This window comes from Nothoprocta perdicaria, unplaced genomic scaffold (genome assembly GCF_003342845.1).
Source record: "Nothoprocta perdicaria isolate Ctin4 unplaced genomic scaffold, notPer1 scaffold_301, whole genome shotgun sequence".
Lineage (NCBI taxonomy): Eukaryota > Metazoa > Chordata > Aves > Tinamiformes > Tinamidae > Nothoprocta > Nothoprocta perdicaria.
The window spans coordinates 224,418-250,834 of record NW_020455535.1 but is presented as its reverse complement, the minus strand read 5'-3'; the positions used below and the strand labels follow the sequence as shown (position 1 = coordinate 250,834).

At 42.7% G+C, this 26,417-nt stretch overlaps 1 protein-coding gene across 1 annotated transcript in view; it reads left to right on the top strand.

The window, feature by feature from the left end:
- The window catches only part of CUNH10orf90 (chromosome unknown C10orf90 homolog), a 49,838-nt gene that overhangs the window by 4,522 nt on the left and 18,899 nt on the right, over nt 1–26,417 (top strand). Inside the window, exons 2-3 of the mRNA XM_026042443.1 lie at nt 19,924–20,015; nt 21,986–22,991. Of these exons, the coding sequence (XP_025898228.1) occupies nt 22,031–22,991 (961 nt within the window). The 5' untranslated portion in view covers nt 19,924–20,015; nt 21,986–22,030. The remainder of the gene's footprint in view (nt 1–19,923; nt 20,016–21,985; nt 22,992–26,417) is intronic.

Genomic DNA, 26,417 nt, shown 5'->3' with positions numbered 1-26,417 from the left:
AGAAAGACATTATTTTTCAATCAAGTCTTTAATTATTTCCTGAGTTGAAAAAAGAGTTAATCTATTATTACTGGCAAGACAGTCACTTCACTTGTGGGTGAATCTTAAAAAACCTTTTTAGTTGCTGTCAGAATCAAGTGATCTGTGTGAATTATTCTGAATAACGTGGCATTTTTCTGTAGCAACTGCTTTGTCATTCTTGGTGTTTTCACATTTCTTGGCAACAGAGTTCCCAGAGCTTTGTTCTAGGAGCTACAGTGGAATTATTTTTATGATCCACTCCTTTGGCATGATGTCTGACATCTGACAGTCCACCAGGAACGACTGAGAAAACTGCCTAAACTACTGCCAGTCTTAACAGCAATTACTGCTGCATGTTTTGAACATGAATAACCTTCCCTGATGTCCCTGTATGGGATGCACAACTGCTCTCCAAGTCTCTCTTGACTGTCTCTTGACTTGTTGGTGCCACTTTACCAGGAATAATGAAAGTCTTGCTCCAGACAGGGTTGTATGAAAACAGCCAGTGTTACGGCATTGCTGCCTGTACGGAGCCTTTGGTTACGAGTAAAGATTCGTCTTTGTAAGGAAGAAGGTAATGGTGCAAAAAAGCATATTCAAAAGTGCCAAAATTAACCATTGCTAGGTATTTTGAAAGTCTTTAGGAAGCTAAAGAACAGGGTATGAATAGTTTCCTTTATATCTCCTATATAAATGGGACGATAAATATATGGGGGGGAAAAGCTATCTGTAGTATCAAAAGACTGAGCAGAAGGCAACTCTAGCTACAGCTCTTCTAGCAGCTTGCAGTCCACCTGCAGTCACGCTCCAGAGATGAGTTTCACTGATGAAAGTCTAGTGGTCTGGCCTTTCGGTGGCTTTGGAGCCAGAGCTTGCAGCCAGACGGCAGCTTGCAGGTGCTCGAGCATCAGGAAAACTTCCAGGGAGCCTCCAGGTTTTTGTTTGAAATACTGGGACATGCCAGAAGATTTGCTGGCGTCTTTCATACCCTGCTCGGAAGGATGCTCTGAACGGATGCAATGAACGCACAAGCAGCAAGTGTTCCTTGTTTATGTGTATGTGTGTTTATGTCTTGCAAGTGTAATAAATGTGTATCTTTGCATGGTTTTGATTTTTGGTAATACCAGGTTTTAACACTTCTAAATTCCCACCAAGACTCACAGCAAGAAAGATCTATATTTTTATTTCATTTTTTTTTTTTAAATCCCAGTGTGACTAGGCTTTCTTTTCAGGCTCACTCATCCTCTGAGAGTGAAGTCCCATCAATGGGTACGCTGCCAGCTCTTGCTTTGCTGGAGTTTGTTTCGTCTGTCCTTTTGCTCGTGTGACCGAGCAAATGGGACACTCTTTGAAATGAAGGAGGGGGTCACCTTCATTAGTAACACCATCAGCGTTTCAGAAGCCCTTGCCAAGCTGTCTGCAGGGAGGTACAGGGCTAAGGAACTGAAAAAAGCACCAAGTTCCTGAGCACATTTTTAAAAATCCAGCTCAAGTGACATGGTTTCGGTCTTGCTTCCTGCATTTGGAGATGAGCTTGCACAGGTCAACAGGCATCGTGACTCAGAGGCCTGTGTCTCACAGGGTGCTCCATGCACACACCTCTCTGCAGAGCTTTCCAGGTAGAATACAATGGTTGGAGGGAGATACAGAATCAAATAGAAGAAATGAAAAACCTGAATACCAGAATGGACAAAGCAGAATGCTGACTGCTGCTCCGGGAGATTTAGGAGGGTTGCTATGGTTTCTTTTATAGAAATGTTCCAGCCACAGAAATGACTCTAGCAAACAATGCTGCATTTAGGTGTAAAGAAATGCATCCCAGTGGCATCGGCCGTGTGCTCCGTGCCTGGGAACCTCAACACCCAATGGACACTCGTGCCCGTGGGCTCAGGCGGTCTCTGCGGAGCCTTTCCTTAAGCTTAAGTTGACATAATGCAATTGAAAACTGCTCGTTTGGTGCAAAGCTCAGCACAGGCCATGTTGTTGCTAAAACACCCAAACTGTTATTTTTTTTCCATAGTATCCTCCTCTTCTTGTTTTCTCATCTTCCTGCATTTCTCAACTGAAATTTTTAGGACAAATACTGCCTTCTTTATTTTTTCCTCTCTTTGGCTGCCTGATGCCTAGAACAACAGCTCCTGACCTAGTTCTGTCCTTTAATTGCTGCTGCAATATGAATACTAATTCCTGCTGGGGTCCAGATGCAGTGACGCTGTACAGCCCATGTCGGGGCCAGTGCCACCTGGCTCACAGGCCAGGCCTTCTCCACCCTTTGGACTCGAGGAGTCCTTAGTCTTTTTGAGAAACTCTTAAAACATCACCACATATTTCACTGTTGTCTACTGATGGGAAACAGAGAGCATAGCTGTTAATCTAAACACTAATATGTGTTTTTCTTCTACAGCTTAGTTTGTTTTACTGTTTCCTAAGCTCCAGCTAAAAACACTCTTGAAGAGGAGATGAATGTGCTCCTCAGGCTTGCACCCTCCCATGCCCGTGTGAACCTGCCCACGGGCACTGCCACGGCTAAGAGCCCTTCTCTGATTATCGCTAATTAGTATTTATTACATTTCTCATGACCATTTTGATGTCTTATGGACAATAGTTTTGGTTTCCTTAGCCTTTATTTAACTCTCCCTGCTTTATGCTGGCTTTGCTTAGCATATTCCGTGCATCCCACAGATTTCTCCTATTAACTGATGTTTAGGTGCTGTGTTTAGCTAAGATTTCCCCTTTCTTCGCTACTGAATTGGTTAGTGAGGGCACGTTATCCATGCGCTGCCTCAAAACCACCCTGTGGTCTGTGCTTAGTCTTAGCTGTGTTTTAATCAATCATGACTGTAGATTTTTGAAAGAGGAAGGTGGAAAAAAACTTCAGAGATAAGAACATGATCTGGTGCTGCTTAGTTTAAACCCTGCACTAGTCAGGTACACTAGTACTCAATCACTATAAGACTTTAATCACAAAATAAAGAACAGTTTTGGATTTATGTATAGGTATATGGTAGATATGCTGCATAATGCAGCTTGTTCTCACAGCAGACATAACATCACTGTCTTATATTATTAGTGGTATTTGATGTACAACACAACTGTATTTAATTAGCTAACTGAAATGCATCTCTTGCCAAAGGAGAACAAATCACCTTCTTGGAGAAGTGCCTGGTAGAGGGATGAATTTAAACAAAAAACAAAAAACAAAAAAAAAAGAGGGAAAAAAAAGAAAAGTACAAGCTGAGAGACACAGAAATCTAGTACTTTAATACCTAGGACCCCAGAAAAAGCTGCTGGGTCTTGTAGCTGAGATTGGAGAATGCAAAACAGCAATTTAAGAGCAAGATAAATCTTTTTAAAAGGGAACTGTAATTATATCACCTGTGAACGTTTCAGAGAGGAAATTCAAATTAATCTAAAACTTCCAAGTAAATTATTGCAAATTAGCACAAAGGACAAGCACTTGTACCTAGGGGGAAAAGGGCCTCCCATTCCCCATCCAAGGGGCTGCAAGTGCAAAACCCTGCTGTGGTCCATGGGGCTGGGGCTGGTGCCCTCACCCATGGGTTGCCTCCTGCATCCCGTGCTCACCGTGAGGTTATGAAATAAGGTCTGCCCGTCTCTTTGGAGCCTCCGTGGGGACAGCAGGTGAGGGGAACCGGCGTGGGGACAAGGCTGTTTCCTGAGACATCCCTTGTGTTAATTTGGGGCTGTGCCCCGTGCAGGCGCAGCCCTCCCCAGGCTCGCGATGCTCCCTGGCTCTCCTGAACTCCGACTCTGTTAACGAGGGCTCCTCGAATGCTGTGCTGCTTTGGGACGATTTCTGCCCTAAATCTGACTGTGTTCAGCCAGAATATGTGCAGCCAGTGATCAAACCTAATTGCCAACAATTTCACACCCACAGGATCCCGGCCTGGCTTCGACATTCCTGCAACCCCATCTTTCCAAGCATCGCTTCCAGCAGGGAGCTCACAGTTGCTAGGGGATGGTGGGTTTTATGCATTTACACATGAAATACTTTTAGCATGCAGGGGAGAATTACCCGTGCAATATTCTGGTTAATATTTGCTGGAATAAAAATGGATGGCCAAAAATGCAGCGAGGAGCAACTCTCTAGGGGCTCGGAGGCCAGGTTTGATATAGGTATTATCCAGACATCCAAATATTGCTTGAATCTGTCTGCAGAGTTTAGCTGTGGCTCTGACAATTAGAGGCTGTCACGGGAGGCTTCCAGTTCTGCTCCTCACTCAGTTACCAAGTCCATTGCTGTGAATAAAGTCAAATTCATTCTATTTCCTTTACTATTCTAAGGAAATAAAAAAAAAAAAAAAAAAAAAAAAGGAGAGGCTGTCTGCTACCACCTAGTATGCCATAGAGCTCATGCCTCAGATGAACACTTGGCTTCAATTAGATATGTTCAACATGCATTTAAATATATTAAGTCACTCTGCGAATTTCAGTTTGAAAAGCAAAACTTCCCACGCGAGTTGTCCATTTGCAAATTCTTGCAACCAGATCATCTCACACATAAAGGCTTAAAATGCCACATATACCTAAGGAATTCAGGTACGCTTAAAATTTTACCTAGCAGAATCCGTAGTGTGTGCAGTACTTTAGCCATTAGATTATGCTCAGTGTTACTCCGTCTTAACCATTGGTTTATTTTGGCAACTGGGGAAACCCGTATTGAGTTTAGGATTAAGCTCCTTACTGACAACCAGGCAAACTAGCTAAGAGAAGCAGTTGGAGATGAGTTTGGGCTGTGGATCCCCATGCCTGGGAAGAAGGCAGGATCTCAGACGTACCCTTCTTCACAGCCTTGCAATGAAGTCTCTGTCACTGGGCAAACGGTGCCATCGTCAACGCTTTGTAGTATGAGGGTTCATTAATTTCATAGCCCTGTCTCCGAAGATAAAAACTGTTCTTTTTACAGCACTACAGTTTTAACTGTGCCCTAGCTAAAGATTACCTCAACCTGCTGTAATTTGAGCTGTTTCACTAATTGGCTTCTTGGTTCATTAGCCAAATTGTGTGTATGAGGGAAATGGGAAAAAAATGCGAAATGAATTTCCCTTGCAACTCATTGTTAAAAAAAAAAAAAAAAGAATAATAACTTATACTGAACCAAACTTGCTATGTGCTTTGCAATGGTAGAACTAGCTTTTTGACTCTGGGATGTCTTAGGCTATTGCAGCCAGTAAATGGTATCCACCACTCTTAATATCAGGTCAGGAAAGTACATTTTAGCATAATGAAAAGTATGTGTCTTTTAATATATGTATATATACATACACATTTTAGTTAGAAATACCTTGTCATGGGCAGTTTCTTCTGATATATTGCTTTAAGTAGTGAGATAACAGAGGGGAACAGCAAAAATCTCAACAAATCAACTTTACTGCTGCAGAAGCTGGAGCTCTATCACCAGCACACCTGTGTAAGTAACAAAATTACAATGAGTCCCTAGTTTACTCCTTCCAAGGCAATGCATCCAGCTAAAAATCCAAGATTAACTCCAAGCAGCTAGAGGGAACAAATTCTACTAATTCACCATCAAAGAGGCTGCTGTGCAATTTAATCTGTTGTATGAATTTTCCACCATTGATTCTTGTGGCATGACGGTGACGTGGGGGGTCACTTGTGCCCTTGGAATTGCTAGTTGTGTGACAGCAGAAAAAGAAGGCTCAGAAAAAGGTTAAATTCAAGAAGCTACTGGAAGCTATTTCTGCAAAAGGAATGTATATTATCTAAATTAATGGCAGACCTCTAATTAGCTGGATGTTGACGCAGAATTACAGCTTTGTAAAGTAAATATATGTTTCCTCCAGCCAAAGGGATGGGTAAGGAAATGTTTAGCCTGCAGACCGTAATAGGTGATTAAAAGTAAATTAACATTGCCAGTGTATTAGGGCACAATAACCTCCCTGATTTTGCTGGCAAATCTTTACAATAAATCTGTTGTTGCTCCTTAGCATCAACACAGATAATGAAATTTATAACCTCCTTCTCTAGGATATTTTCCCATAATACAAGGTGGGCAAAATCCTTAAACACGCTCCTTGCTTTTTCAATAAACAGCAAAATTTTTATTCTGTAGCAGAGAACTGTTCCTGTAGGTCCGTGTATCTTGTTTTGGCACGACAAAGTTGAAGTGGAGCCTCTAAGCTACTTTCTGTTTTGTCAATTTATTGAGCTCTTGCATTATAGTACGCATACGTCAGAGAGAATAGCAATTCCGAATTGCCTTCACAGCGTCCTTTGCAGTTTACAAGGAGTAAAATTATGAGTTATGGAGAGCAGAATTATGAGAATTATGAAGTTGTTTGAACAATTTACTCCTTGGAAAGATTAGAATTTTCTTGCCAGTTGTCTCAGTGTGAAAAGTGGGATAATCTGTTTGCCATTGGAGATAAATCCTGCTTCAGTGAAACGCTGCATTTCCTCACGTGGATATCCTTCACGGATATCTGCAATATCCCGTTCGGCTGCATGTGGGAGTTTGAAGATATTATGACTTTGAGTATGGGCAGAGAAGAGGTCTGGCTTGTTAAAACCTTTGGCATTGCCTCTTCATATCTGCCTTTCCTCTCGTGTTAGAACCTGCAACTCAGATTTGTTCCCCTCGGTCTCATGAATGTCTCTAAATGATGCCCACGATGTCTTTTATAGAGGTCCCATGATGGGAACAGGAGAGCAAGACTGAGTCAGAGCAAAGATCCAGTTACATCATTACAAACATTTCCCTGATTCTGGCCAAAAACGCACCCGAGGGCAAGGTTTGCAAGGTCCGTGTCCCGACTTCCTCGCCGAGTGCCCTGCAGGCATCCCGAGCTCCGGGGAGCACCGTGACTAATGCCAAGGCTGGACTCATCGACCATAAACTCATCTAATTGCTTTTGGGACATTCCTGTGCTCGGCAGTGGTTTGCGGCACTTAAGTTCACAGTTTAATTACATGTTGTGCACAGAAAATATTTCCTAATGTACGTGTTAAATCATCCCTGCCATAGTTCCAGTGCCGCCCCCTCTGCTTCTCCCACCTCCTCCTACTCATCCTCAGAGAGCTCTTTGCATTTTCTTTTTTTGCAGAGCTCTCTCACCTCACTCGCTCCTCGACTTTCCTTTTGCCCCGAGCTGACAACTCCAAGCTTATTTGGTTCTGGGCTGGCAGTTTCATTCGTGGTGCACTTTCGCTGTTTTGGAATGGTAGTTTCATCCAAGGAGTTTTTGAGATGCAGCTTAATGCATGCTGCTCGTTTATCTGTTCTGCTGTGTATTTTTCTTGGCCCTTGGCTCTGCCTCTTTGTCAGCCTGATCTGTCATTTCTGTGTAGTTCACACTTAGGAAAAAAAAAATAGTGTCCTCTATGATTTGTCTTAATTCCTTCACATTTTTGAGATACCTATGATACCAATATCCCATTTTAAAACTAAACAGGCATTCTGGACTGCTCAGCACTTCTGTATATGCATTTAAAGCTCACACATTTAGCACTGCTTTGGTTGCTATTTTTGTGCTCCCTGTTTGGCCTGCTCTCTGCCTTGCTTTGTTATTATTTATTTTTTGACCTGAGACTCTTCCTCTTACTCCAGGGATGTAGAAGCTTTTAAACCCATCAACTTTCCTCCAGCTTTTAGTTGCAAAAAAAAAAACACACAAAAAAAGAAAAGAAGAGGAGAAAAAGAAGATGAAATTATCTCAAAGAAAGAAAGTAATTTTTCTTGCCTTTAAGACCATTAGCCTGGTTCTATCCTGGTTCAGGTGGAGCCAGTCCATTTGGAGGCCCCTTTCATCCCCTGAGCTTTCCCAGTAAAGCCCACTCCCCTCTGCGCTGACTCAGTGGTACTGGAGATGATCTCTCAGCAGTGGCACCTGGACTGCCAGGTCGGGCTGGGATGTCTTTTTTCTTTACTTTTTTTTTTTTCTCTGCATTCTTGTCTTGTCCTCCTCACTGTGTCTGACTCTTCCTGAAGGCTGCAAGTTGTTTCCATTTTCAGCACACATAATCAAAGACAAATAGTTCTATTTGCTGCTGGACTAAATCCCCAGTCGGACATCAGCTTGCCTGCTCCTTCACTCGTTTTTCCCCTTGCTCCAGTCCCCACAGATGCTTGGTTTACATCTCTTGCAATCTCTTAAGAGACATTTAGCAAGGGCTTTAGCAGGATGCAAGTTGAATTCCCAAATCCATAGCTTTTCTCATGATGTGTTTTCAAACTGAGTACCTCTCGAAAGGTCACCTGAAGGCTTGAAGTACTTGAGCATTTAGTTTGTTGTTGGGTTTTTGTTTTTTTTTTAGTGGTGATTGAGTAGCCATCAAGCTGATTTAAACTATACTAAGACCAGAATAAATGGCTTTCAGGTCTGTTTCTGTACAGAAAGATCCCACACACACACCATGCTTCTGCAACAAAGCTGCCTATGGGACTGCAGTGTGCCCAGATCAGCATCCACAAAAACAAAGTACGGATTAAAACACACAAGGTAGAAGCTAGTGTGCATAGAGGAAATCATTTCGTAAGTGTGTAAATAAAAGCAATAATCCATTTCCAAATATTTGTGGTGATTGATATTTACCAGATAAGCAGTTTGGCTGACTTGGATGATGATAGCTTCCAAGTGATGGTGGCTATGGTGCTTTCTTTAGTGTTGATGCTGCCTTGCATTTTTGGGCTTGTTTTTCTTTGGTAAATGAATCATCTAAGTCAGCTTGATCATCACATTAACAGCTTGTTTTTAGCTGCTTGTGGATGTGCTGTATGGAGTAATTTAGCTGGAGGCTCGGATTGATACTGGCTCAGCAAGTCTGGTTGCAATAAGGACTATTGGGCTCGCAGTTCTACAAGTGATCAAAAAACCTCTGAATTCACAGAAGATGATGGTAGATTAAAACACTGAATTGACACAGGAATGGCTGAGAATATTTCTTTTGTAAAAAAATAAAAGAAAAACCCTAAATAGTACCACCGACATACTTGTGTGGTTCCAATTGCTTCAGAGGATTTTTCAGGTGTGTGGAAAAAAAACATGAAATTCTTACCTAGATGCCAATTCCTCTCAACGCTGACCTACCAAAATGCAAGTTTGGTTCTGTTTTAATTAATTTATTCTAAGCAGTATGATGAAGTGTGTGAATTTTTGAACCTTGTACTGTTTTACCTTTGAGATCTGCACTCCTTTGTGGCTCTGCTCTGCTTCGTGCTTTAAAATATTTTTCTGTTTAGCCTCCAGGCTTTAATAATAAGGCTATGCGCTGATAAAGTGTAGGCTATTGAGTTATGGTGGAAAAACATTAATATTATATGATGAGGTTTTCCTTGGGAGAAGGCAGGTCAGGTAAATAAGGCAATCATTGCTGGGAAGTGAATGTTTTCATATTTCTAGTCAGTACAAAGTACTTTACCTTTTTTTTTTTAAAAAAAAAATGTAAGTCCTTAAGAGAACTCAGTGGAAAAAAAAAAAGCATTACTTCTGTACAGGTCATTTGGAAAGCTACAAGTTTGTTTTTCGTAACAGGTGATTTTAAAGAAAAGCAAATTGTAAATTATTTCTGTAAGAGAATTAGCATATATTTATTTGTGAGGTAATCAATATTTATTATAACATCTACCGTGGAGAAATGGAAATTTTAAAAAACACTATTTTGAATTTATGAAGGATTTTCTTGTTTTTAACCAAAATAATTCTCTATCCTTAAAAAAGATGTACTGAATGCCTGCAGTTCTGTAGCATCTTGTACTTGGCAGCACATGGCAGCCATTTGTTCGCTGCCTTGATTAATTCTCTTGTTGTTTCAGAGCATCAGATACCTAGTTCATTTAGAGAAGGGGAATATGTTCTATGTTTTAAAACCCCTTTTATTGCAGTGGCTGCATGTTTTCAGATTTAATTCGGTCTCGTTCCTTCCAAACAGGGTAAGCCAGAGGTCCCATCTTACTTGTCCCCAAAGCACCATTGCAAAATGTCCCCAGATGGAGCCTCACTCCTACCTGCTGACTTCACCATATAGGAACTAATTCCTTCTAATCTCCCCATTGATGAGATCAAGTTTTTAGTCTCTGAAACGGTAATGGCCACATTTTCCTCTGCTGCAATAGGCAGGTTATTTCTCCCTCCGAGGGACCGACTCCACCGCTGGCGATGTCTCACTGCCAGCCCCTTGTACACCATAACCATTCTTAAATTGCTCTTTCAAGGACAGCTATTTTAGTAGAGTCTTGGTACCCGTCAAAGAGGTTTTGTCCCCAGCTTCTTTCTATGCTTATTTGGACCCGGCCAAGGCAATAAATCCGTCACACAGTCCGGATAACTTGGGCCCACTTTGTTCCAGATGTAAATCCAGCTCTGCCAATGAGTAACTATGGACCAAAAGCTCTGCTGGACAATGCCTGGTCTTCAGAAAACTGAATCCTGGAGATGGTCCTGGTAATTTCTTCTCCATTGGTTTAGGGAAGACAGTGCATGCATCTAACGACTGCGACTAAGGCAATAATGCATCTGGAGTAACAAGAAAGTGCTAAATTGATATGACAAAAACTACACTGATCTTCTGAAATATTCTATTTTCAGTCTAGACCATATCCAACATTTTTGTTGTTTTATTTGAAACCACACAAGTGATTTGATGGATTTTTTTTCCTTGTTTGCATGAAAGATCACTCTTATTCAGTTAATCATCTAAACACTGTTTTTATTACTTATGGTTTACTTTTCTTTTTTTTTTTTCCATTTTAAAAAGGCAAGGCAATCCTATGTTTCAGTCTGTTTAAGGAGGCCAAAACACTTAGACCCGAGTGCGAGCTACTGTGGTTGGGGTTCAGCACACGGTTCACCACCACGTGTCTGCTATTCCAAGCATGTCTGCTCAATGTATCCTGCTCATCTCAAACCCATGTGCTGATGTTGTCGATGGACATCCACTGCACAACACCAGAATTTGCTTTTTTTTCTCTTATTTTCTTATTATTCAAACTTAGGTTTTTGAGTTACTAAAGCAACACATGAATCCTGCATTAATCCTCTGAAGTCAGCTGTAATTGGGGAGGATTTTAATTTAGAGTAAATACTGCAGCTGTAAAAATTGGCCTGTTAGTCTTGACATCCTTAAGTGATGCAGTGCTCTATAGAATCAATATTTGTGTATAGGGGCTGATTGACGTTCTCTGTTCTCCATCACTGACCTCTTACATCCTGCAATGACAGCTCATGTGGTCGTTGTTGCATTCAATATCTCTACTACTATTATTGCTGTTATTAAGTTGAGCTGGGAAGAAGGACGAGGGGACTGCACTTTGATGAGGATTCAAAAACCAGTGGCCAATTGAGTTTTGCAAATATTAAGCAAACAAATACTGCTCATATTAAGCAGAGACAGTTAATTAGACTGGCATTGACTGACGTGGGTTTATTTGGTCTCAGGTAGCAAGTGACACAGGGGATATGCAAGGTCATTGTGAGCAGCTGAGCTAATCACTCCAACTTATCCCATAAAATGCAGAATATTTCCAAGGATTTTATCTTTTTGCAGTGGCACAAGGGGTACAGAGGAAAACAGGGAAGAGTTGTGATGCAGTATGAGAGACTTCAGATGGGAACAAGCCCAAAAGAGAGACCCCATAAAAGGATTTGCACAAGAATTTTAGAGGAGTTATTTGTAATCCAAATGGTCCAAACTTTCCATAAGTATTCACCCCTTGCCAAAGATTATAGGCTTATCCTACCTTCTTGCACATGGACCCATCTCTCTCACTGTGCAAAATTCATTGCTCTTGACTTCAAATGGATTTTTTCTATTCTTTCTTTCTCTCTCTTTCTCTCTCTCTTTCTCATTTTTTTTTTTTTTACTAATCTTTCTAAATATTGAAGTGAGACTTCATAAAAAAGAGCCTTTCCATCAACTTTCCTTCTGTAACAGGAGGGCGCAGAACTCATCTCTGGGCACTTACATTCACTGTTAACTACAGCCCCGGCAGCTGTAGTTGAGTAGGCAAATTTGTGAAGATTTTGAGGAGGACCCAAGCACTGATGTTGGGTTGTCTCCTAGGTCATGCCGACTGAAGCAGACAGTGAGCTCAAAAGCCCACGCTGAGATAGACAAGATCAAGCCATGGCAGGTAGATCTAGTTCTTTTAGCAAATCAGGCTAAGAACTGGATATAAGTAGAAAGCTGTACTGAGAGAAGAGAAGAGGAGAGGAGAGGAGAGGAGAGGAGAGGAGAGGAGAGAAGAGAAGAGAAGAGAAGAGAAGAGAAGAGAATGCGCGATGCAGAAGGGAAATCTGACTTTTTTTGGTGATTGTTTTAAAACAGGCTCAATTTTCCTTTCTAAGCGTAGTTATGCTCGTCCTGCATCCTTACGCCTGAGAGACTGTGACCTTAAAGTTGGTCTTAGTGGCCTCATCTTTAAAATACATATTCATGTGAATGCCTTTATTCACAGAAGCAGCTCCTAGGTGGCTACGAATGTGAATATTATTATTCACTTTTTAAGAAATTTTCCAGACTTATCTCCAAATGTGCTCTGTGTGGAAGAGAGTATCTTAAGATGCTACAGAGCAGAAAAGCATTGCAGTGAGTAAAGGAGCTGCAGTTCTGTTGTTCTCAAATACAACAATGTAGGACTCAAGCTTTGCACAAGGAATGGAGGATGCAGTTGGGTATTTGGGCTCGCAGCAAGGCAACAGGACCTATACTCAGTGCAGCAGCAACGGTGGTGGGTCACCAGCGCTTCCTTTGCTGCTCCTTCTTGTACAGGTAACGTCCACCACCAAAACAAGAGCCCCAAAACTGCAAATTTCTTTCCTTGCTAAGCTTTACTCTAACTCCATTTTGCTACAAGCTAAGGATCTGAGAGTTTTAGTGGTTGGGACTTTGATGGTCAAGCTTTTCTACATCTTCCATTTCGGAATTGAAAGCCTGGGTGATGGTTTAAAAAAAAAAAAAGTCAAAAGAAAAAGCAATTACCAGCTATCTCTTATTGAGCCTAGTGATAAAAGCAAAATCCATTATGCCCTGTTTTATTTTCATATTACTATGTTTTTGCTTTAATCTCTAAAATCACCTGTGTTTCTCAACCTCTTGCACTGGGATTGCAAAGGGCTGATTCCAAGGTCAAACAGCCCCTGGCTGCATGGCAAAATGAAACCATCTGCAAATTCAGAGAGCTGCTTTACCTTCCCTCCAAATGCCCCACATAGGCATTATCTCACCGTCCGAGCAGTTTTGGGTGGCAGAGGGATTGCATAAGCTCAGCTCTCTGAAGGGGGTTGTATTTAGACAGGAGTCAAGAACACCACAATTTAACATGAAAAGCTTTCCAGATTGTAGGAGCTATCCCGACTGCTTTACAAAAAGGAATACTTCCATGCTACAAAAGTCCCAGGAAAAGCCTCAGTTCATCCCTCATGGCTAATTCTCCAGTGAGTTTATCCCAGTTGTACAAATTACTCAGAGTCAAACCTGGCTCAAGAGAAAATTTTGTTTCTTTGTTTCTGAAACCAAATTGGATGAATATAGATATATACTGGAATCACTTCTTTGATGCCCTGACAAGAGCATCTGCACCCATGGCATCTGTCATCTCCTGGAGCCACGATTAAAATTAAAAATCAATAAAGTAAATAGTCTTGTTAAAGAAAAGCATGGTGAAAAATCCCCGCAGTAGGATATATATTAAGTAATGAGACACATGCATTACAGACTGTGCACAGGTTTTATCTTGTCTTCCTTGCAGTTTCTTTTCTTAAAGTTAGGCTCATGAAAAGGCAGATGAAATGTAACAAATGCTGAGTTCTTCAGGCCAAAAACCCTAGTTCCCATCGTGCATAAGCAGCTTTTTGCAAACGTGAACATTTTGCAAATGCTACCAGTCTCAGAAACATGGTGGATTTTTTTTTTGTACAAAATCCATTTGTGCAAACAATTTCTGTGAATGTTATGGCCTTTGCATGAATGTACATAGTGCTAAAATAACTCTTTATAAATACACTCTCTCTGGCTTGCTTCCTGCTTTCCCTTTGTTTGCTTATGCATAATATTTGCCATGTTTACAGTCTCTAAAGTATTTTATGACTATCCCAAATGCTGCATTTTCACAAAGGGATGTGATTTCAGGAACGGCCTCACTAAAACATCGTGAAAGGCATCGAGAGGGGTGAAGTGTTCATTCCAACAGCTTTCTCTGAATGAAAAGTTGGTGCTGGTTATGCCTTTATTTTGAGAGCCCATTAGGTGCTTAAAGGTCTTTAAGGCAAATAATATTCCAATAGTTTCTAATTAATATTAGTGCAAAGATAAGAAGAAGTAGTAGCACTCAGAATACATGAAAGGATAAGCAAAAACAGAGGAACGTGAATTTTGATGTGATTTGGACTCTACTCTGATACTCTGCCTCTTTTCTGAGCTTTCTGTACCAACTTCTAGACACATCCAGTGTTGCTGTTTAAGCATTTTATTTGTCACTGTCTGACCTAGACCCTTCCCTTTTCTCTAGGGGGAAACTTTCCTTGTTGTTTGGGCTCTTGCTACTTTGCAAAATCCTCCTGAGGAAATATGACAAAATTATACAAAAATATTCATCTCCCAGAGTGAAAGCAAAAAAAAATGCTGCAGAAAAATTGATAAGGGTGGTGCTTGGCTGTTACACACTGTGACCTGTGCCTGACAGGTATCCACTACTGCCTGGCCTTTAATGCCCTGCTCCCCTCTGCCGTGCTTATAAATTGGAGACCTCACAAGTGCCATGTCCAGGAGCTCCACTGAGGGACCCTGTTGTTAAATCTCCCTGTTTGCTCCCATTGGAATTCTTGGCCTGAATTACGCCTCTGTAGGGTGGTTTCCGTGGATTTGGGGAGTTGGTTGCTGTTTCCAGGACCTGAGATTTGTTGGCAGAAGCCCAAGCTGCCCAGACAAACTGCTCCTGCCCATGGCACTGAAAATGGAAAAGAAAAGCAAAATAGAATGGGGGAATGGGGAAAATGAGAACTTGAAGAATCGACCCAGTGATGGATACGCTGGGGGCGATTTCCCAGGGAGATGACTCTTGATAACACAAGTGCAGATAAGGAACCCGGGCGATGCCCAGCGAAGCACACTGTGTTCTCCTCCTGCACAGGTTCCGTGGCGCAATTATTGGCAGCCCCGAGGAGCTCCCCTCTCCCGGCAGAAGTACAGCGAGCTGCACGACTGCTGGCTCTTCCGCAGCAGCCCCGCGCTCGTTTGTCTGCTCTGTGGCACATGCTGCCATCATCTCCGCAGGCGGCGGCTGCCGCGGCAAGGTGTGCAAGCAGGGAAAGATAATTCAGTTAACAAATCTCATGATGCTCCTTGTAATGGAAGGAAATCCATCCTGACACCTTAGGAAAATATTTTTCTGTTGTGTTTGTCTAATGAATCCTGCTCAGGCAGCAGTGATTTCAGGCTGGTTTGCTTACTCTGATTCCAAAGCCTGCCTGGTGAAGCTGCCTTAAAATGCTGCTGTCTGTGTGCAAGTGTGTTCAGGTACCCTTCTTTGCAGCAAGGTGCTTTTTCATGCTGTGCTGGTTTTGCTGCCTCAATTGCAATAAGAATTTCCAGAAAAATGCAGGCAGACACTTTCTCCACCTTTAAATCCCTGTTGCATTTTGACCTCATTGCAAGTCAGGGCTTGGTTCTTCTACTAGAGGAGCAGCAAGGGTAACGTGAAGAGGACTCCACCTCTGCTGTCCTCTCTTGATGGTAAGCACAGCGTGTCCCTTGCTTGCAGCTCCTAACTCACTCCAAGCACAATGCAAGTCCCATGGCTCCGGACAACCTCATTGAAGGACCATGCCAGGGTTTCCCTCCACCACCAAGCAAGCCCAGACTTCAGCAGCAGGTATCACCCAGTGCTGCAGCAGCAAGGACTCAGCCCCAAGGTGGGATGTCAGCCTTCACTCACCCCTAATTCCAGAAAACCTCTTTATTTCACTGCTTGAACATGGACTTTAGGTTGGTTATTTAATTTCAGCTTAAGGTTGACCAAAAAAAAGGGTCTCTGATTTTTGTTTGTTGATGTTACTGTTTCTTTATGATATACAAAGAAGACCAGAAGTGAATTTAGTTCTGGTGCTTATTCCGACTTGCCTTTCATCTCAGATGTATCCGTAATGTCCGGATGGAGTTCCGGATGACTCATTTCAGATCTGAGAAGCAGCATACAAGCCTTCCCGGCCTCTGCTGAGAGGGAGAGAGGTGAATCTTTAATGACAACGCTTCTTTCCTTGAGGGTTCCTCAGGTATTTGAGTCAAGTAAGTCACAAGAAAATTTAAACAAATCCAGTGTTTTAAACAGCATGATGTATACATGGATTTCTTCAGTCTTTTTGATCGATATGGTTTATCTGCAGTTAGCTCACAGAAGGAAAAAAATACATAACAGGAGAAAAAGACTTAAAACCAGAGATTTTTTTTAATGGTTTCCAGTTGGGTCATAGTCCTTGCATAGGACCCTCCAAGCAAGCCATTGGTGTCATTTAGCCCCCAAGTTCCAAGAGGTGAGCAAGTCCAGGTGTCAGCAGCAGCCAACACTCTTGGCATGAGCACTAGGATGCCCTGAGGCCCCAAATCTGGAAGGGAGCCAGACTGTCCCCAGAGGTCCTGGGATGGTAAATCACAGTCTGCCTTCTGTGGATGATTTAGTGTAGATGTCCACCGTTGAATGTGACCAGGAAGCTAAGTGAGGGTCATGACAATTTCTAGTATTTCTAGGAGTTTTCCATGTATTTCTATGCAGGAGAGATTCTTGGGGCCTCTGGAGAAGCTTGTTTGAGGAGGCCCCGGTGGAGGGAGATGGCATGGCTGCCTGTCCCACGCTATTGATGGTAATCTGAGCACAGAGCAAAGATCAGATGTGATGCCAGGCATTGTAAATTTCTCAGCATCTGAGCAGTGGGGGAAAATTATCTTTTGAGACCAACCGTGAGGATGAGGTGGAGACCTGGTGCTCACCACAGTTCCAGCTCTGCCCTGGTTATCTGTCCCTGTGACTGCCATCGAAGCCCCACTCCTTGTGCTCCTCCATCTCATCAAGATGCATCCAGCAAAGACCCCAAATCCCGGTGAAGCAGTGTTACAAGAGGATAGTTTTCACGAGTTTCATTCAAAAGTTGTAAGAAACCCTGGCTGGCTGCAAACTGGGCTGCCCTGTGCACACCAGACTCGCAGGCTGCTGCTTTGCACCCGTGTCCACCTTTGCCACTTCTCCGTGTTTTAGCAAGCTGATTTCCAAGCACATGTTTTCTGAATCACCATCTGAGCCGGCTGCCAGTTGGCCCAAGGCAAACTCGGAGACACTTGAGACCGGGAGAATCAGTTCCAGCTGCACTCTGTAATTAGGAAAACCCTGCTCTGTAGCCGGATGTCCAGCTGCCGTGCCAAGGAGCATATCATTTGGCTCAGCATGAAGTATTCCGGGAGAAAGAAGTAAAAAGGGTGGAGATGCAATGGGATGAAGTTGCCATGCCTGTTCCCCTCTTGCCAAGCTGGTGAGCAGTGGGAAGGGAAGCTCTGCAGTGGCTCAGACAGTCCTTGGCATTTTGACTCAGGTAGCAATATGTTTCTAATGGGAATGGAAAGCACCCAAAATGCCATTTCTTCCATGCTTGCACACTAGGGAAATACTGTTTTTTCTGGTGGAACTGAGGTTGCAGCACATGGTAATTTGTCAGCAAGTGCGATACATGAGAGTACTGTGTCAAACACGAGTCTCATCTAGACCATTGCACTCCCCAAAGTCTCTTCCTTTCAGCTTCAGAGATTCAAGCACTTTCTGTAAGCTATTTTTGTTTGTTCTACTGACGTGAGTTAATAAATGTGAAGCTTCCAAAAATATATTTAATATCAGGAAAATTACCGGAGGTTTTGCTTCCACTGTCATTTAATCTATCTCAGCAAACTAGCTTAAAAGACTTGCCAAGTTTGAGTATTTTCCAACAATAGGATTTCTGTAGCAAAATGAGTATGTCATTTCCCCAGATAATGGTACAAACTGTGGTGCAAAACTCCACTTTGAATGATTTAGCAAAGGACATAAATATTTCTTGTTCTTCTTCCCATCTTACTTCTTCCTCTCTCTACTGCTATAGAAACAGCTACTTTCTTAAAGTAAATAAGCAAGAATGAGCTGCTCTTTTCCAAGGAGCTCTGTGTGAAATGTCTCTCTGTGGATAGTCGCAGGCAGTCACATTGATAACAATATCTTGCATGCTACATATAATGTGCTGTGTGGACCTTGACAACACGTTCTTGCTTGACCCTGTGCTATTCAGTCTTTCTCTTGTGCTTAAACACATTTGAATGAAATTCATGAAAGACCATCTGGCAAAACATGCCTTTCTGGTGTCACTTTATGCTCAGCCAGCCTCCTAGGTTTCCTTGCACACGTGGCTTGGCTTTCCCAAGCCAGTGTTGACCTCTTCTTGCCACACAAATCCATGCAAGGTAAGTGTGGCTTTCCTACTGTTGGAGGAAAGCACTGATAATTAATGCCAATTCTCTAATGACATGCACTTGGTTTGTCAAACCTCTGAGTTTTCTGAGGTCTTTTATTCACTATCAACAAATTCTTTACGGTCTTTTTTAAGTGGTCCCCTCTTCAGTTGTTTAGAGAAGTTAGTCAGGATGTGGAGCTGCTTTTCATCATGAAGGCCTTCACAGATCTTGACACTCTGAAAAGAGCCTTTCCATGAAAATCACTCAGTTGTTGTCCCTGTCCAAGGGCTTGTGGACACAGGTGCATTTTGACCCTTCCTGAAAGATCAGCACCTTCTTTTCACTACTGAGCAGAGCAAGACAAGGAGCAGACCCCAAAGGCAAGGGCTTCTTCCATGTGTTTTTTGCCAGCAGTTACTTTTGCCTTCCATTCTCCCTGCACTCTGGTTCCTATTTGCCCCTCCTTTTTATTGCAGCTAATGTGTCCAGCTATTTTCTCTGTCACTTAGGACTTTCTGTGAGTCAATGACAAGAGCAAACCTCTTATGCTGGTTACGAGTATGCAACATAGTACTGGCACCTCTCAAAGCTGCAACAGCAAAGTCCATGGCAGTAAGAAAGAAACTTGGGAGGAGCCTGTGATAGGAGTTGTTTTGTGTTCCTGTATTAATAATAAATATTAAGCTAATAAGATATTATCAAATTCTGTGGCAAAGGTCTTCCCAGGGGTGTAACTTGTTGCTCTAAAGCCACAGCCATCAGTGCCAGGAGATTGCACTGCACATAGAGAATTTTTCTAAATTAATTTCAGATACTTACTACAGAATAGGAAGTAATGTAATTTCTGGCAGAGCTGCTGGCAGCATGTGTATCGATGCACTGTTGTGCGGTGCCAGACCCCATGTTATATGGAAATTAATTCTTTGTAAAACGCAGCAGCAAAAGCAACAGTCGAAGAAAACAACATCTAGTCGGAGATCGATGTGATGATGTCATGGTTGTTACTGAAACAGAAATGTTATGATATCACGGTGTTTGTGAACATGATTTAAAATTCATTTAGTTCAGTGGCTTTGAAGGTCACTGGCTCCTAATGAAATCAGTCTCGTGGCACCCGACCCCGCTACGTTCTCCCGTGCACCCTGGGGCTCTGTGGGCCACAGGAAAGTGAATTAGCTGGGAGCTCACGTCCCCCATCTGTCCCAGCACACGCAGCCCTAAAGCCACAGGGATCAATAGCAAGGAAACCCGGGAATCCAGGGTCAGAGCTGGGTGCCCTGTGAGCCTGTCCAAACCAGTGCTCTCCAAGGGGGGAAACATGAGCCCACGGGTCCCGGGGCAATCAGACCATTTACAGCAGCTCTTCCCCACCACTTGCACTCCCTTTAAACCCACCTTTTATAATTGACCTCCTGTGGGATACTGGAAATATTATTGTGTTCTCTCTGGCTTTTTCCCCAGCAGTGAAGCAAAAGCAATGGGGCGCTTGCAGCCGACGGATACTCTCGGGCTCGCAGCGGGAGGATGCTCTGGGGAGAGACTCCAGCTCCACAAAGGTAAAATAAATAATAAACGTTTGCACAGCAGTCAGCAGAGCGCAGGCAGGTTGGACAAAGCAAGGCTATGTGCTGAGCTCTGCCTTTGGGCTTGGTTTTGGTTAGCTAGATTCTAGGTTCTGCTGCTTTGGCAGCAGAAACGCCAAATAAAAGGATAGCTAAAATAGAGCCATTCTTTAGTTCTGTTGGTGGGGAAAAAAAAGGCATGTTATCTTGGTGGAGAGGAAAAAGGATTTTTGAAAGTATCCCAGGAATTAAACAGAGTAGTTTCTCAAATATTGGTATAGTATCTCAGATACTCTCAAGATAAAGTCTGAGGTTTTCAGTTTACCTAAATTTCCTTGTGTAAGTGCATATTTTATCACAATAGGCAGTGAAGCTTGAAAAATGCCCAAAAGCACAGGATCAGCTGGTCAAACCTTAAAGCTCCATGTCTTCATCAGGGATCGGGAGGAGGGAGCAACCTGGATAAAAAGGAAAAGCAAATTACTCCTCAAAATATTAAAGCTATTTAAAGCTGATCTGAAAAAAAAATCTGCATGCATTCAGACTCTTGCAGGGGCTTTCTATCTGTGTAGCACTTAAAAAATAAATGCCATATAAAGTAATGGAGGACTTGAGATTCAGGCACAATAAACTATTTCCAGGGACCTTCTTCTTCTGTGCCTTGCAAAAAAATCTCAGGGAAAGAAAGAGTTTTGGAAGCTGTGCAAAGGTCTTAAACCCGTGGGTGGAAGTAAATACAGTGCAGAAAATATGAGGCAAATGTTGTTATGGACCATGGAAGAAACAGAGAAGGAGAAAATGCTTTCCCTCAGGCTGTGAAATTATTGAATTGTCAAAACTGCAGGCAGCTGGTTTAAAGAATTGATAAAAATTTACCTGGTATTTCACCCCGCTAATAAACTCTCCATCTCCCTCCTCCTGCTTGGGGTGTCCCTGCTGACTGGTACCCAGGGAGAGCTGCAGGGAGAGCACCAGGATTGAGACGCGCAAGCGGAAAGGGAAGACACAGAGCAGCACCAAAGCAGAGAGCAAACAACTGCTTCTAGGAACAGCAGCAGGCCAGTAACTAACCAAAATAGCAGTAATTAACAGGGAAAAAATTCTCATGGAGTACTACTTTTAACAGCTCTGTAGAACTTTGGTGCTGAGCATAAATCAGGAGGGCAGATGAAGCCCTCATCCCTTGTATTGACATGAAGGAGGAGCTCCAGTGGACTTGGGTCCTCATGGTGCTGATCCTCATCAGTGAGGTGACAATTTTGAGGGCTTTTTTTCCTATGAGCACCAGAACATGGGCTGCAGCAACCTAATCCACCAATTTTCAGCGGAAAAAAAAAAATTAGATTAGACTATTGCATTCAACTAACGTAACCATCATCTGGACAAGTGACGTTGAGCAAGAGGGAACTCAGGAATTGAAATTGTGCCCAGAGCCCCACTGGGAACCAGAATCGCTGCTGTGGGAGGGACCATGGAGAAGGTTCTTCCATGCTTGTCACTGATGATCACGTGCAGAAGCAGTGACCTCCATGCCCTCTGCAGCACATGATGGCACATCTGTACTAGCCCGCTAATGATCCGTGATACATTTACATGCGTTTAAAATTCCGGTAGTTTGGAGCCTGAAAGTCCTGTCTGCCTTTGACACATCCATTTTTAAGCAAAGGCAACAGCCACAAATCCCCACTGCAGCAATGGCTTAACTGCTGACAATTATAACATGCAAATTTGTAATATTTTTTAACATTTTAGCATTGGAGTGACCAAGTTTTTGCAGTGCTTGCCCAGGCAGTTCAAAGCTGATTATTAATAATGTATGTTTCCAGATGACAAAAGAGCTAGCATGAATAGAAAGCTAACAAGAAGCCGTGAACAAAACTGTCCTGCATGATAGATGGCAAATGAGAAACAGTTACATATATCATGATAGAATATGTTGATGATTTCGATCTGTTCATTTGCAGGCATCACAAAATGCAAACCTGGCTTCATCCAGGGTCATCTCACGGATGACTGATAAGTCCAAAGGAAATGGGCCTGCTTTGCCAATGGGCATGGGTGCTGATCCGACACAGCGGACTGTGGCTGATCCTGGTCTGCTCAACATTCACAGCACATCCACGTGGCTTCCCAGCAGGTCAGGAACTCGAGCATCTTTGGATGCTGTTGTGGCTCATCCAGATTCTCGTGTCACGGAGGAAGACCGGTGCCCAAGGCAGCAGAGAGGGTTCACCTCTATAACCGTGACTGCTCGGCGAGTTGGTGGCCCTGTGGCCAGTGAGGCTGGACCTCTTCCCCACGGAACCCCTCTTCCAAGCCGAGGGTCTCCTGCAAACCTCAGCATCACCAGCTTGAAGGTTTCTGAATCGTGCTCAGGGTTACATGATAAACCTCAAGACCAGCTCTTTGACTCTGCAAATGAAGAGACCATCGAGGTCCCGCGAGGCAGCAGTCGGAGAGAAGCAGCACCGCTGTCCTTCACCTCGTGCGTTCACCTGCGGCTTTCCCAGCAGTGTCCAAGTACTATCTATTACTTAGACAAGTCTCTCCACGTGTGCATTGACCAACCTCAAATTAAACACCAAAAAGTTCATAGATCAGCGCTGTCCTTCCGTATAAATTGCAGTTCGTCCAGATTAACAGCAGATGGAGTAGATGGCATAGCTAATGGAGAGCCATTAGAGGAGATACTTAAGTCAAAGCTCCTAGGAGAAAACAAGACTCCACTTAGAGCAAGCTGGAGTGCAGATATAATACAAAATAATGTAATTAAAAAGCACACAACAGATGAGGGCTATTTGGGAACTAAACACCCTTCAAAAAGTGCCTGTCCCCCTCAAGTCCCAGCAGTTGTGGATATACCCACAGGACCTAATAATGTAATAGTAGTAAAGAAAGAAAGCAACAAACAGTCTGGCAGCAACCGCACGATGCTTTCTATCTGGCTCCCTCGCCCGAGTAACGAGGCAGGTAAGTGATTAATGTGTGGCAGAGCAGAGATTTGTACTGGAACAGACTCCCCAGGATGGTTTTATGTGAGTAGATAATAATAATAATGGGCATTTCTGCAAACGCACGATGAGTCACAGCACAACCCAGACATCTTAAGTTCCAGGACTCCTATGAATACGCTTGCCAGGTTGGTGATGCATGCCACTCATCACGGGAGGATGGAGGAAAATTCTGCTTGACTTTTCAGCAGGAATCTTCTGTTTTAAAACATTTAAAACTCTAAGTTAAATATTTGTTCCCAGAAATAAGCAGCCTCCAAAAATTAGGCCTTTCTTTTGGAAGGGCTGAATTTCAAAGTCTTAGATTAGGAAGGAAGTGGCTGTCTTGAACTCCGTTTTGTGCTTGCTTCTTATGATTAAAAATGATTTTGTTTCCAGCTTCAATTTAAGAGGCCATAGTAATAAGCCCAGACCTTTATAGCCAACAGCTCCAGGTAAATGTTTCAGAGCTCTTTAGCACATTTATTCCAAATATCGGAAGGAATTTTGCAAACAAAACATTATCTTCGCAGCCTTGCTCTAGGGAAAGGGCAAGGCACGGCAGGGACCGCGCTCAAATATCCGCAGCTCCGTTTATTGACTGTATGGGAAATGAACGGGGAAGGCTGGAATGTCAATGAGGTTGGAGCTTGCTCCCCATGGACCCTGGGACCAGGATTAAAATTAATTGCATTGTGCTTATACCGCTTCTTTTTTTTTTTCTTTTTTTCGGTTTAATGGTCAGTATTTGAACCATAAGCTTCATTCTTGGGGTTTGCTAATGCGACTTAAGGGAAAAGGCCAGACAGTGGTGAGCAGGAGATCAGGACCCGTGGTGAAGAAGGTTAAAGAGATGTAAAGTGGTGAGGGATGGAGAGGGGTTTTTCCTGACACCAGCAAATGAAGCCATTGGCCTTTGTTGTAGAGACACCTAAATTGCAATAGCAATGTCCTCCTGAAGCTTTAGTAGGAAGTGCCATTCAAGCGTTTGTTCAGGCAATTTAAATTCCCCCTGTGACATATTACAAAAAGTAGGGTTAAAATAATACTGTGATTTCCTGGGGCTGGGAAATACCATGATGGCCCTGAAAGAAACATTTTTAGTAGTTGTAACTAGAAAGAGAAATAGGAGCTTTACTGAAAAGAGGAAATAAGTGAGGTAACCAGCTGATAAATTCTTCTTTTTCCAAGATTACTTCCACCATTTGTGTGCTCAAGAATGAAGGTGTAAATACGTGGGAAGTGCTACCTCTGCAATGGCTTCCACCATTTGTGTGCACAAGAATATAGAGCACAACACAAACACTTTTCTTGATCACTGGATCCCCTTTGCAACGTAGGAGAGGGTGTTTATCGGCTCACTGCATCTTTCCTGTGTGAGACCCCCTCGCCCAGGCAGCCCAATGCTGCAAGACAGTGGCCTTCTTCCCTAGCATGTCTAAGGGAACCTGGTCAAGTGAAGGAGGCATCTGCAGCGTTCATTAATGAGAGGCAATGGAGACGATTTAAAACCTTGGAGAAGATGAAACCTTGAATTCTCTTTTTGGTTGCCCTAAGTGTCAAACTGAGAGATGGAAGTGATCTGGTGGTCAAGTTAGGAGGCAGCAAGTCCAGGTGCTAAAGTCCTAGAACCTCTTATATGAATTTTGTCTGAACTCATCTTAAATATCTGAAAAAAATTAAGCTGCAACTGGACCCTGGCCAAAACAGTAGAAGAAAGGCATTTAAGTCTAGACTTTGCTCTCTGAAATCTGTAAATGTGGTTTCTGGGCCATGTCGCCTGTCTTATTAGGACTCAGAGGGGAAGGAGCACCTAAGTAGCTGGCAGCTTTTTGGGAACCAGGGCCAGGCTTGCTGTTTCCTAAGGGGACAGCTGAGTAATGAGCTTCTTCAGATGTTCTTTATTGAGGTTTTGTGGGTCCTTACTAATGTAATGATGGCTATGGATACCATATTAGTAAAACTCTACATATAGTATTACTAACACTATTTTTACGTTCAAATCCAGATACTTAAAGTGTGCCTTTACATGGCCCTGCATAACCTTATCAAAGGCCAGGCTTTTGCCGGGCTGGACCAGATGAACCTAGAGGTATAATTTCCAGAGGGTGCCACTTAAAGACATATTTTTAGGTGTTTTTAAGAAATGTAAACCCTGGACAGCACTCATGGGTGTTACTTATACTTAGAAATCCCAAAGTGTAAGTCCCAATTTGTGTTTTAAACTATGTTTCACGCTCCATTATGACAAAGTGGATCTATAACCTTGTGATTTCACCTGGGATCCCTGAGATGGGATAAATGTGCAGCATCAGGACTTTGCCTGTAACTCTGAATAAGTTGTCAGGGCTTGTTAACATTGCTTTCAAGTGAATGCTGCAATGCCCCTTCCCTTTTGTAGTTTATAAATAAAAGGTAAGTGAAAATGAAAAGATTAGTCTTGGCTGTATTGAAGACATGAGCATCTTTTCATCTCTGTTTCTCACTACCTTTCACAGAGAATACATTCCATGTGAATACCTAGTTTTCCATTTATCTACTAGAACATATTCTCAGTGTTTGATCACCTTAAACTGAAGCTATGTCATAAGTGGAAACAACCTCAGCCAACATGTTGGGTATTCTAAAATCCACACTTTAGGTTTCCTGTTGTTCTTGTGCCTAGAACCCTGCATGGAGATATTGGGGAAGAGCAGCTGGGGTGGAGAGAACTGTAAATGCTGCTGGGATGGCCAGGGCTAGACTGGCCCCTGTGGATTTGTGCTGAGATGTGGGAAAACTCGGATGATGCTGAGAGGAGCTGGAGGAAATCAGAGAAGGGCAAGTCTGGAACTAAGCCACTATATCCAATACTCTTGAAATTAGGAAGACTGTGAGAGAGGAAGAGGGGTGATATTGTAGTTGGTTACACTTTTTTTCCCAAAGAGAATTGCTGGTGGCGTGAAAGCCATCAATCTGTTATTTAATTAAAGTAATGCAAGACAGGGTATAGGGAAGCCTGAGATGGGGCCTGGCCTTTTGAGGTGTGGAATTATAGACTTGAGGACTGATCCTTGATTATATCAGAGGATTATAGGCTTGGTTTCCTACTTAAACAGGAGCCTCGTTAACAAGTGCTGAAGCCATCAGCATTTTTTTTTTTTTTTTTTTTTGCTAAAGGGGAAATAACTAGCTTCTGATTTATTTTGAGATAGCATTTTAAAAATTTTATGAAGGGATGAGTATGTGCGTGTGTGTGCAAGTTTATTTATTAATTTATAATCAAAATATTTGATATATCACAGAATCACAGAATATTTAAGGTTGGAAGGGACCTCTACAGATCATCTAGTCCAACCTTCCTGCTCAAGCAGGCACACCTAGAGCATGTGGCACAGGGTGGCATCCAGGCGGGTTTTGAAGAGCT